This window comes from Crinia signifera, chromosome 9 (assembly GCF_055691185.1).
Source record: "Crinia signifera chromosome 9, ASM5569118v1, whole genome shotgun sequence".
Classification (NCBI taxonomy): domain Eukaryota; kingdom Metazoa; phylum Chordata; class Amphibia; order Anura; family Myobatrachidae; genus Crinia; species Crinia signifera.
In genome coordinates this window covers 138,996,721-139,014,962 of record NC_139225.1, presented here as the reverse complement: position 1 = coordinate 139,014,962, position 18,242 = coordinate 138,996,721, and the positions used below count along the sequence as shown (strand labels likewise).

Here is an 18,242-nt window from a genome sequence, read left to right as displayed (position 1 = left end):
AATAAAACAGAGACTGAATGGTGTTTTTTTGACATTCAAAGAAACTAACAATTTCATTGCAATTCACAATTTTTTAAAATAAGTTATTTTTGAGATTGCAAGAAGTCACACACATACAAAATAGAATGACAATAAAAAAAATCGAAAACATTACCAAAAATACCTTGTAATGTGATACTTAGGCTATACTAGATATATTGGGAGGGGGGGTAGATACAGAGCAGAGTAAGTAAAGAGACGTAAGCTTGCATATAGACTGCATAGAGATATTGAAGGTCGAAGGAGCTTATAAGAACTTTCAGGTGAAAAAGTATAGAGGAGGAAGAGAAGGAAGTCAAGGACAGAACCCTGGGTGATACCGATGGGGAGGAGGGAAGTGGGGAAGGTGGAGACAGATATTAAGAAGGAGCAGGTACTGTAGTAAGGTAAGGGGTGAACCAGGCAAAGACAGGGCCTGATTCAGAGCGGAGGTGTGACTCCAGAGCGACTCCCATTGTGCCGTCCGCTAGAATGGGACGCGCAAACGTGGGAGAACACCTCATAACAGCTGCAGAGTGGGTTTGAATATTGGACTCTGTGCCTCATTCAAACTCCATTGGATTTTCTCTTTTTTTGTTTAGATGTAGAACAGGACCAGACTGAGGGGCAGTTCTGGTTACAGACAGACTAATTGGTGCAAACACAGATATACAAACAACAGCTCTTAAAAGAGACAATATAGGCTGGAACACTAGCAGCGAATCAGCAAGCTCAGAGTATAACAGGCTAATTAGGATCAGTAGTCAGGGTTGTTCAGGATACATGCAGAGTCAGGGTTTGGACCGAGTATAACAGCACAGAACTTAGAGCAGGCTGGGTAATATAGGCCCTTATTCTGGTCTGTGCGGCCGGAGCCGCATACGTTGCTCCGGCCGCACAAACCAATCCCCGCCTACAATACGGATCGCCACGGCCGTCCGTACGCGGACGGCTGGCGATCCGCATGAAAATGGTGGGGCGTACGCCTCCACCATGGTGGGAGCTGCCCCCTGCATTCGATGGTCGGCGACCATCGAAGGCAGGGCCGCACGCTCCAGCAGCTCCCGCAAGCTTAGACCACACGGACAATCGTCCGTGTGAAAGCTTGTATGGGGGCGGAGAGCTGACATCCGGCGATGTCAGCTTTCCGCCCCCATCACTGGCGTCATAGCCTCATTACCATGCATACGCCCCGCGTTTGCATGGGAACGCCCATGAAACGCTGGGCGTATTCATAGGTAAATGAGGCTATTAAGCCCCTCACGCCCCTATACGCCCCCTTTGCGGCGTATTAAATTTTTGTGCGGCGATTTCCCCTGCACATGCGCAGAGTGACCTCTGCGCATGTGCAGAGCGAAAACATCGGCGGTACGGCCGCACGCGGGCCGTACCGCCCAGATCAGAATAAGGGCCATAGAGAGCAACTCCCAATGAAAACAACCAGGGACAAGCCTCAATCACCACAGCTGGACAGCCAAACACACAGGCAGAGTGCTAATGGTCTAATTATGACAGGTGAGACTGCACAGTCAGGCTGCAGTAACACATTCCCGCCAGAGGTGTCTCATAACAGATCCCACATGTTTACATGGATAGATATTTTTGGTACCATGATGGTTATCTAAAGTATTGACTTGAATGGTGTATCTCTCTATATTTCTTTTTTTACTGTTTTCTAGCCTGCTTAACATGTTCCTTTGGGTATTCTCTATTCAAAATAAGTTTTTGTTATGGCTTGATGTTGATACACATTATTGAGAGAGCAATTTATTTTTAAATTTGTCAACTGAACTTTGATGCTGTTGCTCTTGCAGGGCTTGTACTGGGTATTATACAGTAATTTGAGGTAATAATAAAACCATACCTGGCTTCTAGAGTAACATTTAGGAGGTTCATATTGCTAAAAATATGTGCGTGTGTTTTTTTGGGACAAGGTTGAGTGGGTCAGAAGATCGACACAAGCGTTACGTTGACAATGGTGGGGTCGAAGTTTTTCACATTTTTTTTAGCCGACTTGTGCCGACAGGCGGTATTTCATACCCTACCATCCACTACTGTGTGGTTGGAGAATATAATAGTACCTGAACTGATCCATTTAAAGGGTTGCGGTTCACATCGACGGTGTCCATGTAGACTATGTCAACATTTGGGACAAAAAAAACGTGAAAACTCATGTCGACCTTTTGTCTGTTGACCTTCCCATTGTCAATCTAATGCTTGTGTCGTCTTTCCGACTGGGCCAATCTTAGCCATGTCGACCTATTTCAGGTGTCGACCCTATGACCCATACCTTCAGTGGTCGACCTAATGTATGTCGACCCTGTGACCCATATGCTCATAATCCATGATACTGTAAGCAGCGTCCATAAACTTATCTTGGATCCCACGTGTTATTGCCCCAAAACACCAAGGAACATTGTTAACATACAATGTGCATCTAGGCCAATAATATTCATGTATAGAAGTGATGTTACCCACAGCAACCAATCAGATTCTGTCTATAAGTTTCTAGGCTGAAATAAAGAAATAATAGACAGAATCTGATTGGTTGCTATGAACAACATCACCTATCTTCCTTTTTAGTAAATAAGTCTGCTGACAGAGAAGACATTCAATATTTTTCTGAGTACAAATGTACAGATATGTCAATCTAATACCCCTTTCACACCACCCACAATTACCGGGATCAAAGCATTTTCAACCCGGGAATTTGCTGGAAAATCCCGGGTTTTTCTGCGGTGTGAAAGGGTCAACACATGTCTTAAATCCCAGCAGCTCTCCGACCCTGCTCTTGACCAGGGTTGATGAGCCAGGGTTTAAGACCCGTGTTGACCCTTTCACACCATAGAAAAACCCAGGTTTTTCAGCAAATTCCTGGGTTGAAAAGCATTTTTTGAAAACATTCCTGTAAGTACAACCTACAGTATGAATTTTTTCAACATGCACATGATAGAAACACGAGGGTGCGGGTGGCGGGCAGCTGACATCCGGCCATCCCAGTTCTTGTTGAATGTGCATGCCATATCTAAGTGACCTGAGAGTCACTTAGATATGCATGCACCTTCCACATCATTCAATGGTCGGTGACCATCGAATGTTGTGGGTGTTGCCTCATAGGCAGCGAATGGATGTTTTGCCGAAACATCCATTTGTAGCCGTGTGGCCGAACCTAGCATGCGAGGGGGGGCGGGTGGACCTGCAAGTGGCATATGTAGGCAGGGGCGGATCCAGGAAAAAAAGACAGGGGGGGCACCATGATAAAAGAGGGTTTAGGTGGGGGAGGGGCGGTGTTAGTGGTGCCAGTGTACTTGCTAAGAGAGCGGCAGAGAGAGGGTGGGAATGGGATTAAAAATAGGCATTGGCATTTAAACTACGCAGGCCCACCATGGCGACAAAAGTGAAGGATGTAGTTGTGTCTGCGCCGAAGGCACGCTCTGTAAAAGGGGGTGTGGCCACTCAACAGGGGGTGTGTCCTTGAGTGTAGTGTACCACACCATATACAATTTCTACACATTATGCAACAAAATACTAGACCCCATTATACTTGCCCCTTACACATGATGCCAAATGGAATGAGCCAAAATTCACATAATGCCACATGGATTAAGCCAAAATTCAAATAATGCCAAATGGATTGAGCCAAAATTCACATAATGCCAAATGGATTGAGACAAAATTCATAAAATGCCACACAGATTGAGACAAAATTCACATAATGCCACACGGATTGAGCCAAAATTCACATAATGCCACACGGATTAAGCCAAAATTCACATAATGCCACACGGATTGAGCCAAAATTCACATAATGCCACACGGATTGGGCCAAAATTCACATAATGCCACACGGATTGAGCCAAAATTCACATAATGCCACACGGATTAAGCCAAAATTCACATAATGCCACACGGATTGGGCCAAAATTCACATAATGCCACACGGATTGAGACAAAATTCACATAATGCCACATGGATTGAGCCAAAATTCACATAATGCCACATGGATTGAGACAAAATTCATAAAATGCCATTCGAATTGAGACAAAATTCACATAATGCCACATGGATTGTGTCAAAATTCACATAATGCCACATGGATTGAGCCAAAATTCACATAATGCCACACGGATTGAGACAAAATTCACATAATGCCACATGGATTGAGACAAAATTCACATAATGCCACACGGATTGAGCCAAAATTCACATCATGCCACACAGATTAAGCCAAAATTCACAATACGCTTCATAAACAGGGACATTGTCTGCCAAAATTACACCATAATGTCCATTACATGCTCATTGCCAAGGGTACCATGCTCATTGCCAGAGGTTCCATGCTCATTGCCATGTGGGATTACATGCTCATTGCCAAGGGGGAATATATTCTCGCGGTAAATGGGGTACAGCCGCCGCCAGGCAGAAGTGATAGCCACTGACAGTGGCAGAGCCTGGCTGTATTCAGGTCCTGGCTATATGAAATAATACCCCTTTCACACCAGAAAATGCATTCCCAGGTTAGCCCCTTTTACACCAGCCTAGTCCCTGCATTTTCTGGTGTGAGGGGGAGAGAAAATCACCCCTCCCCCCTTTACCCAGTTATCTCATGTAACCGGTTATATCTTTGGAACCAACTGACCCATTTACATGAGACAAGTATCATATTGAAGAACTTTTGAGTGGGCTTTGAATAATTTTGGTCCAGTGAAACTGGAACGTTTGGTTCCAGAGTAATCTGCCCTCAAAGAACATGAACAGCCATGAAATTACATTTAAAAAATAAAACAATCGGTTAATCCGCAATATCTCTGGAACCGATTGACCAATATGGACCAGCCTGGTATCATGTAGAAGGCCCAGCGATTTGAAATTGAATGAGATCAATCACAAGCTTCTATGATGCCAGGGAAGGAACTGGCAGCCGTCGGAACTGGGTGGGGGGGTCGGAATTAACGGGTCCCATATTATCCTATGGGGAAAAACGTTACAGCTTTGCCAGGCGATATCTCGGTTCCCAGGGGGCTAGAGACACGGGGCTGGGCTCGTTGGAAAGCCCTGGTCCTCAGCTATAAAATAAATGACAGGGGGGCACGTGCCCGGGTGCCCCCCCCCATGAATCCGCCAGTGGTAGGACTCGCAAGGCTGTGAATTTGCAGTCTCTCTTGGAGAAGCCTGTAGTGGAGAGACTACAAGCCACTTCAGGAGACAGGGCCAAACTGCCTTGTAATTAGGTTCTGCTCCAATACATGCAGACCCCCATGATTCAGGGGTCCTCAGTGCAAGGCAGAGCTAAATGATTCGATCTAGACATTTAGCACTGCCCCCTCCACATGAAGCCTGAGATTTCCGGGGACTATTACACAAATATCCCTGCTTTACTAGGAATTGGGCCAGATGCAGTGGAAGCCTACTCCTCTGGGGTTGTGGGGGGCTACCCCAAATATTGGGTAGCTTTCGGGAAGGTAGACGAGCTTTAGGGAAGGTAGGTGAGTGTGGATTGAAGTGTACCTAGAAATGGTAGTTTTTGCAATAAAAGGAAAAAAGTGTGTCCCATCATTCATGCAAAAGGTCAACATTGACAAAAGGTTCACACAAGCAAAAGATAGACGTGAGTTTTTCGTGTTTTTTTCTTAATTTTTTGGACTTTTTCATAAATTAACATCCACATGGACTCTGATTGGAAATACTAATGTAAGCAATGCAAGGGTACATGCTACACTAATTGGGGGGTCCATTTCAGCATTGACACAAAAAGGTAACAAACTCACTTCAACCTTTTCATGTGCCCGCCTTTTGTCGATGTCGACCTTTTTCATGTTGACATTTTGTCGACTTATTGACTGTCGACCTAGACACTGTTAACCCTTCCATCCACACCCGTCTTTTAATTAAACCCATCTTGTCAAATAAACCACATTTTTTCAATTTCAGCGCAAAGCGAGGACACACTCAGACTATATAACTGCCATCTGAAGTGGCAGTTTTTTTCCTATGGACTGCAGGACTGCAGCCCCCCAGGTAAAATCCGTCACTGTGCTCAGCCTAAGTGAAGCCAGACTTCACTGTGACTGTCAGCGACTTCCTATTGGAAGTCAGACCTGCCACTCACCCGCAGTAAAGCAGAACCATTAGGAAGTGTTCCCTCCCTCTGGGACTACCAGTCCGGGATGCTATAGATAGTATAGGAAGCCACTCCCTGCCTTGCCGTGAAGTCTAATGTAGCTTCTATGGGCTGCAGCTAATGCAGCCCATAGCAGCTGGGGGTCGCTGATACTTCGCATGTGCCTGTCATTTGCACTGTACAGGCACCGGGACCATGAATGGGAGCAGGGGTGAGCGGCAGCAGCGGCAGCGAGCAACAGCAGTGGGGGGTTGCTGGCAGCACGAGTGGTAGCAGCCTCCCTCCTTCGATGAGGTAGGAGCCACAACTGTTTATCTGTATTTAGCACCAAACACTTTCTCGCATCAGCAGGTGACTTTGGCCCTCATTCTGATTGCTTTACTCCCCTGCACGTTCGCACAGGGGAGCCATGTTGTGCAACTGTACTTTTCTGTGCATGTGCATCTACTTTGTATGAGTGGGCGCGGCAAATTGATTATTCTGCCTGCCCTCTTCCCGTACAGGACAGCGTTTAGTTCACCCGCAAATTAGAATGACCTCCTTTATCTTACCCCTGTAGACATCCTCTTCATGGCCTCTAAATTCATACACTGTACTTCAATGTAACGAAATTAAGGAGCAATAATGTAGCAGTATATTTATTTGTTATATACAGTTACCCTGCATTAGCGCAGATCCTGTATATACTGTAGGTGTTCTGTGTTAATAAATAATAAATAAACTTACAATAAGTAGCCCTTACCATTGTATAAAAAAGAAACGATTATTTTTATTGCAGCAGCTGTAAAATAAAATGCCACCAAAGACACAACATAGCTGGGCGTTACATTGGAACTTAAATAATACAGTTCGTGATGTTAGATTTACAAGTATAAAACAATACTGTACATACAGTATACAGAAGCATAATGTAATAAATTTGATAATGATATCATCACATTCCCTGTATACTGCTTTGTAACGGATCATGTTTTCAATATAAGCAATATTCCAGTTAGATATCGGTAATAGGTTACTTCTTGCTTTGCTATACTATAAAACAAGCAGGATGCCATCAGCATCCCGGCAGTCAGGGTGCTGTTGTTCAGTATACCAATGCCGGCATCCCAGCTGCTGTCAGAAGACTGGCGCCGGGACATCGAAAACATCAGGATGCCGATGCTTGAATACTCATAGCCAGTACCATGATCGTTAGGGGATGGTTTATCGAGGGGAGAGGGAAGGGGTTTTTGGGGGGATCCGCACACAGATTAATAATACCCTTCTTTTTGTTAATGTGTAGGGTTTTATTTAATGAAAGAAGAGAGCTGCCATTTTAGTTAGTAGACTGGTTTAAAGGAGAAAGAGAAGAAAATTGCGCGGTGGATGCACACCAAAAAGAATGTTTTTCCATCATTTAAGACTTAACCTTTATTAATTGGTTTATTTTAAAATATTTAGAGAAGAGCCAGATATCTGTGTTCTTTTATATGTAACTACAGGTCTGGGTCCACTCCGCTTTTTGTGAAATTGATAAGAAGTTAAAATTGGACATACAGGTCACACATACATATAAGGTGAAGTGCTTGTGCACTTTTGAAGTAAGAAAGTGTGTTGTTATAGTTTAAAAGTGTTTGCTAGACGTGTTACTGTGTTCTGTTGTTGCTGTATAGCAGTATTAGAGTTGGCAGTTCATGTGCCTTTACTCTCGGACGCTAGGGTTGGGGTATAGGACAGTATATCATTAGATGAAATTGACATCAAATGTACCAGTTTTATTTATTCACTTTATTGTGTCTGTTTTGTTCACAATTATATGCATAATTACCGTATAATTGTGAACAAAAGAGACACAATAAAGTGAATAAATAAAACTGGTACATTTGATGTCAATTTCATCTAATGATATACTGTCCTATACCCCAACCCTAGTGTCCGAGAGTAAAGGCACATGAACTGCCAACTTAAATTATGAAATAAAACATTCTTTTTGGTGTGCACCCACCGCGCAATTTTCTTCTCTTTCTCCTTTAAACCAGTCTTTAGGGGATGGGGAGGTTATAATTAGGCTCTAGTGAGGGGACTTAGAGTTAGGCTGTAGGGAAGGGAAGATTAAGGTTAGGCTGTGGGGAGAAGGGGTTAGGGTTAGCCACCAAGAAGGATGGATAAGGGTTAGGCTGCAGGGTGAGGGAGGACTTGGATTCATGCAACACAATGTGGGGGTTACAGATAGGGACGGTTAGGCTTAGGCTGCTAAAAGGGAGGTTAAGGGAGAGGGGGCTAGGGGAAAAGGGTAAGGTATTAAGGCCCTGTAGAGAGTTCCTGTATCGGGATACCGTGTTTTGACCGCTAGTTTCCACACCACCGCAGACATTATTAGACAATTAGATTATTAGATTAGACACATTAGAAGTTATGAGGAAAGCATGTGTTCTCCTTATAGTGATCTTTAAAGCATCAACAGCAACACAAATAATAAAAATAAACCACAGTATGTGACAGCTTTTCGCCACAATTCTCAATACCGCTGGCAGCTTGTATACAACAAAGGTATTGGATTTGCCTGTTGCTATTAACATAATTGGCAGCTGCAGCGAGATGCAACAATATTCAGTATAGAGCAATAGTTACATCAAAAATGCTTAAAAAAACATAACATTTAATTGAATTCGGTAAGCAAGAGCAACCTACGCCTTAGAGATCTCTTCACATCTTTATTTTTGCAACTGTAGATCAGCGGATTCAGCAGGGGAACCGCCGCCGTATTAATCAGAGCATAAAGTTTTTTCGAGTCTAAACTGCTCGTTGTCAAATATTGACTAATAAGAATCGTGTAAAGGAGGACGACAACAGTGAGATGCGAGGAACACGTGTAAAATGCTTTACGTCTGCCAGTGCCGGTGCGGATCTTTGTTATAGCGACTATTATAAAGATATAGGGAACAAAAGTTAGAAGAAATGGGGCAATAGTGAAGAGAAATAACCCTTCTATAAAAAACAACATATCCAAAATAGAGGTATCGCTGCAGGTAAGTTTCATCAAAGGCACAATGTCGCAGAGGAAGTGGTTGATTTCAATGGAGGAATAACATGAGAAACTGGATAATATTCCAACAAGCGGAATTACCAGGATAAAACCCAACGCCCAGCAGAATGAGGATAATAGAGCGCAAGTTCTGTAGTTCATAATCAAGTGGTAACTCAGCGGGTGGCAGATGGCCATATAGCGATCATAACTCATGGCCGCCAGTATGAACAGTTCATGGACTGTTAAGGATCCAGACATAAATGTTTGCGTCATACAGCCAAAGAACGAGATTGTCTTATCCCCAGTAATGAAACTAAGAAGGATCTTGTGAAGAGTGACGGTGGTACAAGACATGTCTACGATGGACAGGTTAGCCAGGAAGAAGTACATCGGAGTGTGAAGATGAGGGTCCAAGCAGATAAGCACCAGAATAGCCATGTTGCCTCCAAGGATGATGAGATAAATGAACAGAACCACAATGAAGATTGTAATTTTAAACTCTGATACATCTGAGATTCCTTTAATGATGAAGTATTTGATAATAGTCTGGTTGATATACATCTGTGTGATTTAATAAGAAAAACCTTAAAGAAAAAAACATGCATATCAGTTAATACCACACATAATTGTATATCATGGCTATAGTAGCGTTATCCTGTATTACAGCACTGGTTTCAGAGCAGAAGCTGGGATAGTTTCAATTATGCAATAAGCAAGAAGAGAAAGGACTGTTGTTTAGGGGACGCACTAGGGCAAAAAAAATTACATAAAATTTAGCTTTTAATAAGTCATATTTTAAAATTCCAATTATATGACATGATGGGAAGCCGAAGTGAATTTTAAAGAGGTTAAAATCACACGTACAAACATATACACACACAGATGGTGTTCTTAGTGATAAAGAATTAAGGAAAAAGTGATCCTAAAAAGATCTTAATACTTACCGGACAATTACGTTAATTGTATTCAAATCTACTAAGATCACCTGGTTCTAAACCCAGGTGACTGTATTGCATCTGGTGGTAATCAGGCATAACACAGGGGATAACCATAAATTCATTCCCGGGCCTTGTACATAAAAGTGCCCGTGATCCCCCAGTGTATTAGCAGGGATAAATAAGAGTACCAGCATTAATTAACACACTTTGAGTACAAAAAGTACAAGAACCTTTATTGTCAGAGATATCTACACAATAAAAATATTTTTCATACATTGAAGATCTGCTCAATTAAGAAAATTGACATTTTTCAGCTTAAGATCTTTTTAGGATCACTTTTTCCTTAATTCTTTATCCCTAAAAACTCCATCTGTGTGTGTATATGTTTGTACGTGTGATTTTAACCTCTTTAAAATTCACTGCGGCTTCCCATCATGTCATATAATGGGAATTTTAAAATATGACTTATTAAAAGCTAAATTTTATGTGAATTTTTTTTTGCCCTAGTGCGTCCCCTAAACAACAGTCCTTTCTCTTCTTGCTTATTGCTTAAACCATAACTGTTTGGGAACTGCACCCCCGCAAACCGATTAAATATAACGTGGGGATCTACCCCTAAAACACTAATGTACCATGTTACAATTAACAAGCTGGGTAGACACTGGAGTATTGTTGGGCCAAGATGCCGGTTCTGAACAATTTGGCCCATTATAATGGCCTGATCACTCAGTGTGTAACGGCCAATTACGGGAGCTAGTGGGCGCTAGCGAAGTGCTTCTCATCACCTAGGGCCTTATTCTGATCGGTGCGGATATTCCCGCATGCGGACAGACCGCCGATGTTGATCGTCTGCGCATGTGCAGAGGTCACTCTGCGCATGTGCAGGCGATTTCGCCGCACGGATTCTTTATACGCCGCACAGGGGGCGTAGAGGGGCGTGAGGGGCTACTTAGCCTCATTACCCTATGCATACGCCCCGCGTTTCATGGGCGTTCCCATGCAAACGCGGGGCGTATGCATGGTAATGAGGCCGTGACGCGTGGGTACGGGGCGGGCATCTGACATCGCCGGATGTCAGCTGCCTGCCCCCATACATGATTTCACACGGACAAGTGTCCGTGTGGTCTTGTGTTGCGGGACCCGGTGGAGCGTGCGGCCCTGCATTCGATGTTCGGCGACCATCGAATGCAGGGGCTGCTCCCAAGACGGAGGAGGCGTATCCCCGTCCAATTTCATGCGGATCGCCACATATCCGCGTACGGACGGCAGGTGGCGATCCGTATGGAAGGCGGGGATTCGCCTGCACGGTTGCGGCCGCATATTCTGATCGGGCCGCACCGATCAGAATAAGGCCCCTAGTGATGATGCCAGAGACCCCGACAAGAGCAATGGAGGAAGGAGCAATATGTCCCTCCGACCTTCGTTATTACATTGATCAGTGTGTGCCCAGATTCCGATATGGTGTGTACATATACTTAGTGATAGAGTATCACTGGCCACAAGGGGAAGACTTTGGTGAAGTTAGTCAACCGATAGAGTGTTGCAACAACAGAAACTTACATTCCCTGTTTATAAAGTATAAACAATACAGCATGGAGTACAATATAAGACTGGGGTGATCTATGATTTTTGATTAACCATTTGAGTGCCAACATCTCTGTGAGAGATGCTCAAAATGTCCACAAAATATGCAAGAATTGCTCACATTTGTTATATAAACCCAAATTACTGTTATCTTAAAAAGGACTAAATTTCCTATCAGGGGCGGATTGGCCCTCCGGGAAACCAGGCCATTTCCCGGTGGCCCGGTCCAGATTGCCACCTGGCCGGGCTGCCGACCCTGCTATCAGGGCCGGTGCTGGCATCATCCTATGCGGCTATGCTGCAGCCGCATAGGATGACGTCACCCGACTCCTGCATGAACGGGGACCTGGAGCTGCCCGGGACAAGGAGACCCTGTGTGGCAGGACTCGGCATCGGTGAGTAGCGCCTGCCCGCCTCACACCCGGCAATGGAATGGTGGTAGCGCCCGGTAGTAGCGGTAGAGCGAGCATCCCCTGCCCCGGGAACAATCTGTTAGCAGCAGCACACACACCCCCCCGGCAGTAGCACGAGCAGCCCCCCCCCCCCCCCGGGCTGCTTACAGATTGTTCCCGGGCCGGATCTCTATCAATCCGCCCCTGTCTCCTATATAAACATTATTGATTATGATAAATAAAAAGGTTTGCTTGGCAATTTTCCTATCTATTTTGACAAATTATCTTGGCACTCACAGGGTTAAACAATGTGGTTACATACTATGTGCAACCCAGGTATAGGAGTGCTGCGTGCAATGGATATATATATATATATATATTCATATAGAGTACACACACACACAATCGCCAGTAGGTTGGCATTACTCGCATATATACAATTAATGATCCAGGTGACATCCATGCAATCCTCACTGCCAAGGTTCACAAATATAAAGTCCAATTTGGCGGCACTCCAGGCAATGAACCAGTCTTACAGCAGTATAGAGGCTTCTATTTTTTATTGCCTGGAGTGCCGCCGAATTGGACATAACTATCTCTCTATCTATCTATCTATCTATCTATCTATCTATCTATCTATCTATCTATCTATCTATCTATCTTATATATATCAAATTAGGCTTTCAGCTTTGCGCTAAGTGTGCTAAAATTGTCAATGACATCAATCAAAGCAACACTCACCTGCTCAGATAGTGCACTTTATATTAGCCGCAGCATATGTTCTCTGATGAATAGTAAGATAAGATACAGTACGCTACTATTACCAGGCGGCGGATACAACCTTGGCATTATCTCTGTAGAGTTACTATACAGTATGTGAGTGTATATATACAGTAGTAACTCTGTTATAATTAAGTCCCCTGACACCTGATTGGGGCACACCTGCCTGATATACTCACCATTAGTGGTTAATAATTGTTTGTTTTCACAATACATCATGGTCACATCTGTTGTTTGTAAACATAGATCTAATTACCATTGTCAATCACAAATAATTTTCTGTCTACTTGTACAGTGGACTAACCAATACACTATAACCTTTACTATAGGAATACAGTTTATATTTTTCATAAAATTTTTATTGCTTTATTCTATTCAGACAAGTGGTCTGACTAAAGGCCGCCATACACTATGCGATTTGGCCCCGATTTCACCCGATCCAGATGGATCGGGCAGTGAAATCGGACCAAATAATAGGTTTTGACACCCGGTCCGACCCGATGCGCGGTCCCGTGCGCATCGGGTCAGAGTCGGGACGTCGGACCAGCTGCACATAAGATAAATCTTATGTGCAGCCGTGGGGACTCTGAGGACGCCGGCGAGGGAGGGGGGTGGGAGACGCTGGCGAGGGAGGGGGGCTTAAGGGGGAGCCGGAGCAGGGAGCTGTCATGCTCTGTCCGGGTAGGGGTGGGGACACGTCGCTAGTAGTGCGGACGCTGCGGGGGACAAAGGCGGCAGTGACATAGAGCCGGGCGGGGGGAGCCGGGAGCTGTCAGCACTGAAAGAAAAAAAAAGCCCATACAATGAATGGGCAGCCTGTGATTGGCTGAGCGCTCTCCCAGCCTGTCAGCAATTGGCTGAGAGAGCGCTCAGCCAATCACAGGCTGCCCATTCATTGTATGGGCTTTTTTTTTTTCAGTACTGACAGCTCCCGGCTCCCCCCGCCCGGCTCTATGTTACTGCCGCCTGTGTCCCCCGCAGCGTTCGCACTACTAGCAGCGTGCGTCCGTCCCCACAGCCGCCTTGCAGCATCCCCCGCCCGCCACCTCGATGTCCCCAGCCCCCCTGCTCGCTCCACATTGCAGCTCCCCGGGAGTTGCAAATGATACATCGCATGCGATGTATCATTTGCAAAACTTGGCACATCAAGTGCCAAATCGTGTGTCCCCCTCCCGGGGAGCTGCAGGGGGAAATCAGGTCCGACTTGTCCTTAGGACAAGTCGGACTAATGTATGGGGGCCTTAAGGGCCTGACTCTGGTTGATTAGGTAAGCGGCGAAGATCACAGCTTACCGAATCCTTGAGTGGCCACCCCGCCAAACCCCCCCGCGCCCCCTTACCACCATGTGCCCTCGCATTTGCCCTCAGCAGGAGAAATAATTCGATGGTCGGCGACCATCATATGATTTCTCCTGGGCTCCCAAATATGAATCAGTGGAGGCTGACTTAAATTTGCGGGCTCCGGGACAAAGACAGGGTGGACGGCCAATATCATGTGACATCAGCCACCTGCCCCCGGCACACTGCATCCCGCCTGCATTCCCATGGGAACACCCAGTATTTTCATGGGGACAGCCAATAAAATGCAGGGTGTTTCCATGGTCCAGCACTGCAACCCCTCCTCCCGTGTGCGAGTGCCTCAACGACTGTGCAGGTCGGCAAAGGCACCCCCACAGAAGCCCTGCACATACCCATGAAAATATGGGCATGTGCAGGACTTCACCATTGGTCCCCGGTTCGAACACGCCGGGGACCAAAGGGATTAGAGTAAGGCCCTAAATGAGCTGTCCCAGTGCATATATGGGAAATTGACACTTGTGTAGTACAGAACCAGATTAAGCATTCGGGGGGCCCGGGTCACTTTAGAAAGGGGGGCCCCCTCCTACTTGTCATTACTGGCTGCAAACTGCAGGGGAGAATATTACACTGTCAAACCACAGAGTAAAAGCAGTGTAAACTTGGTCAATGGTCAACTGCAGGGGGGGGGGGGGGGTGTTAATATAAACATATATACACCACATGAAAAGCCTGTGTTTGTCCCTCTGTACCTTACTCTGTAGGAGACCTGACAGGCTCAGCGCTGCCTCTGATTAAGAACCCTCCCATGACAAGGCAGCTACTGCTGCTATCCTTCATGGGCCTGAGAAGCATATGATGAGCTCCACCAAGCAGAGCTCAGCACAAGCCTCTCAGCCAGTGGCGTAACTATAAATTCTGCTCCCCCCTGCCAAAAAACTTTCTGCCCCCCCCCCCCCCCCCCCCCCCCATAATGCACCTTACTCTATATGCCACTCACCGTAGGACCCCTTTCACAATATGACACAATGTAACGACACATCTCACACACACACACACACACACACACACACATATATATATATCACAGTGTGTGTGTAAATTGTGCTTACCTGCCATAATTCTTGTTTCTGTTGGTCACTTTTAATGGCAGCCACCAGCCATGGATGGGGGAGGCACAGGCACACATGAGGACGAGGAAGTAGCAGATGTATAGATGAGGAAGGAAGAGTGGGGAGAGGGGTGCCTAGAGGGACAAATGGAGATTGTGGCAGAGGTAAATAAAAGAAAGAGGCATGGATATAGAAAGTACCAAAGACCTTACAGTATATAGGGAAAATCTTGCATGTTCATCAACTTCTCCTCCACACACACACACCCTGCCTATTAAATTTTCTTTCATGCCCCAGTGGCAACGTTTAGCCTGTGGGGGCAAATTAAATCAAGTGGCCCAGCTTTTCTACCAGTGCAAGGACAAAATGCAGCAGCATTTCGGTACCACCTCTTTGCTAAGAGACCTGGGCAGCCTTTCTCACAACAACCCGTCTGTCCTCCCACGCCAACACATATACGTGCAGGGGTGTAATTAGAACTCTGTGGGCCCCATAGCAAAATTGTGATGGGGAACCCTACCCCTTTGTCTTTACAATGTCTGTTAAGGGAGCAAGACAGAAAAAGAAAGTGAGGAGAGTGAGAGACACAGAGGGTGAGAGAGAAGGGTGAGAAAAATATGGAGAAGTGGTCAGGGAGGAAGGAAAGAGAAGATTTCATGGAAAAATAGGAAATGAGAGAAAAAGGGGTACAGGGAGAAAGAGAGAGAAAGGGATGAGAATGGGGGGGTGGCAAAAGAGAAAAAGGGAGGGAAACGAGAGCGTCAGGTAGATACAAAGAGGGTGTCAGGGAGAGAGTCAATCAGAGAGAGACAGTGTCAGGGAGAGAACAAGAGGTAGAGACAGTGTAAGAAAAATAGGCTGGCTGCTACCATCTCCCACACCACAACACACACACAGATATATTGCACAGGGACTAGGGGTACCCAGCAGAGTCGGCCCTAACCAATTTGATGCCCTAGGCAAAACCTTGACTGCTGCCCCTATCATGTGTGTGTGTATAATATGCGAATACACAGATGTAGCTATCTCCGATCGCCACCATTTCCCTCCGTTTGTTGCTCCTAATTTGCCCACCTGGTCGAAATTTCCACACAGGTGATATCACCACTCTATTGTCAGGGGAGTCGATAGATAGATAGATGTAGCCACGCTCATCCATCTATCTATATCTTATAAACACACTTGTTTAAGAACATTATAAAATCATGCTCTATACTCACCACTACACTACTGACCCCTCTATACCCACCACTACATTACTGACCCCTCTATACCCACCACTATACTACTGACCCCTCTATACCCACCACTACATTACGGATCCCTCTATACCCACCATTACGCTATTGATCCCTCTATACCCACCACTACACTACGGATCCCTTTATACCCACCGCTACACTACTGACCCCTCTATACCCGCCACTACACTGCTGACCCTTCTATACCAAGCACTACATTACTGACCCCTCTATATATCCACCATTACACTCCTGACCCCTCTTTATCCCACAGTGAACCCTCAGACTAATAAATCTCCCTATACAGTATATCATTATCCTCCCAGTTCCCTACAGACAATCCCCTCCCCCTCTTCACCATTTCTGTGTGAAGACACCTGAAGACCTGTAACTCACCTTAAGCAGCTGTACCCTCATCGGCTCCTCAGTCTTCTGGTCTTCTCTGCTTCCTGCATGTCCTCCCAGTGTCCTAACTCTATTTTCCAGACAGCGCTGCAGCGTCGCCGACATTTAGAGGTGCGGGATGCTAGGCAGCAAGCAGCAGCTGCAGGGCTCACCCAGGGGATCACTAAGATCCTTATGGTGCTAATGAAATAAAGTGGTGACACCCCCTAGATCATAAAATAGCAGCAGGGGGGGATGGAGCAGAGAGTGGGGGGGGGGTGTTGGGGCGCCAGGAGCGAGAATCAGGGTCTGCTATGGCAGCCCAGAGGCAGCGGCTGAAAGAAAAATTTACGAAAGGGAGGTGGACCTGGCAGAGATTAGGTGAGGAGAGGAGGAAAGTTGGACTGTATGGCCCCTTTCTGCACCAGCTCTTGCTGTGGGCAAAGGCCAGCTTTCTGAGCTGCCCTGCGGACGGCTACCCATAGAGCGGCATACTAATAAATTACAGCCAGGCAAGAAATACCTTGCATATGAGCAGGGCTGGGGGAATGCGCAGCACCGCAGCAGCCCTCAATCTGTCATTACACTTCATGTTGCTGCCTGCCTGAATCGCAGCTTCCTGTTGCTTCTGTTCGGCCAAGCAAGGGGCAGTGTGAGCCAGCCAGGTGTTCCGATGCCCCAGTAACTTGCTGACATAAATGAGCCAGCCCTAGGCTTGGGGTGGACGCCCCTTGGCATTCCAAATGCCCTAGGCATTTGCCTAGTTTGCCTATGGCCGGCTCTGGTACCCAGGTACCAGGGGCACACTGACACACAAGCACATACATTGTACATGGACCATGGATACACTGACACACACACATATACATTCTATAGGGACCAGGGGCACATTGACACAAACACACACACATTATATAGGGGTCAGAGGCACACTGACACCAGTACACATTGTATAGGGACCAGGGGTGACACACACAAACATATGTATTGTATAGGGACCAATGCAGGGGCACACTAACACAAACTGTACACATATACTTTGCATATAAAGTTCAGTTATATGCAATACCTCCCCTCCACGATGAGTACCTCTGTGCTGGGCTGCAAGACTTGTGTCTCCTGACGAGTAGCAGGCAGATTCTGCAGCGTTCACAGGCACCGGGCAGGAGGGGGGCACTGGTCATAAAGCAGCAGCTGTTCTCTCCGCGGCACTGGCAGCCCAAGGAGCAAAGAGGGAGCAGCCTCAACACACCACAGCAGGCCTCTCTGTCTGTGGCTGTGCTGCAATACAATCGGAAGCTACAGCTTGTAGCTCCGCCTCCCTGAGCTTCTTCCTCACACAGCAGCCTTCTCTTCCGCAGCGGTGCGG

At 46.1% G+C, this 18,242-nt stretch overlaps 1 protein-coding gene across 1 annotated transcript; it reads right to left on the bottom strand.

Annotated features, from left to right (window-relative positions):
- Positions 1–8,778: 8,778 nt before the first annotated feature.
- On the bottom strand, positions 8,779–16,999 carry LOC146036957 (olfactory receptor 1N1-like). The gene is made up of 2 exons (XM_083160787.1): positions 16,886–16,999; positions 8,779–9,708 (listed from the first exon to the last, which is right to left on the bottom strand). The coding sequence occupies exons 1-2, from the start codon at positions 16,997–16,999 to the stop codon at positions 8,779–8,781; spliced, it is 1,044 nt and encodes a 347-aa protein (XP_083016913.1).
- Positions 17,000–18,242: the final 1,243 nt, after the last annotated feature.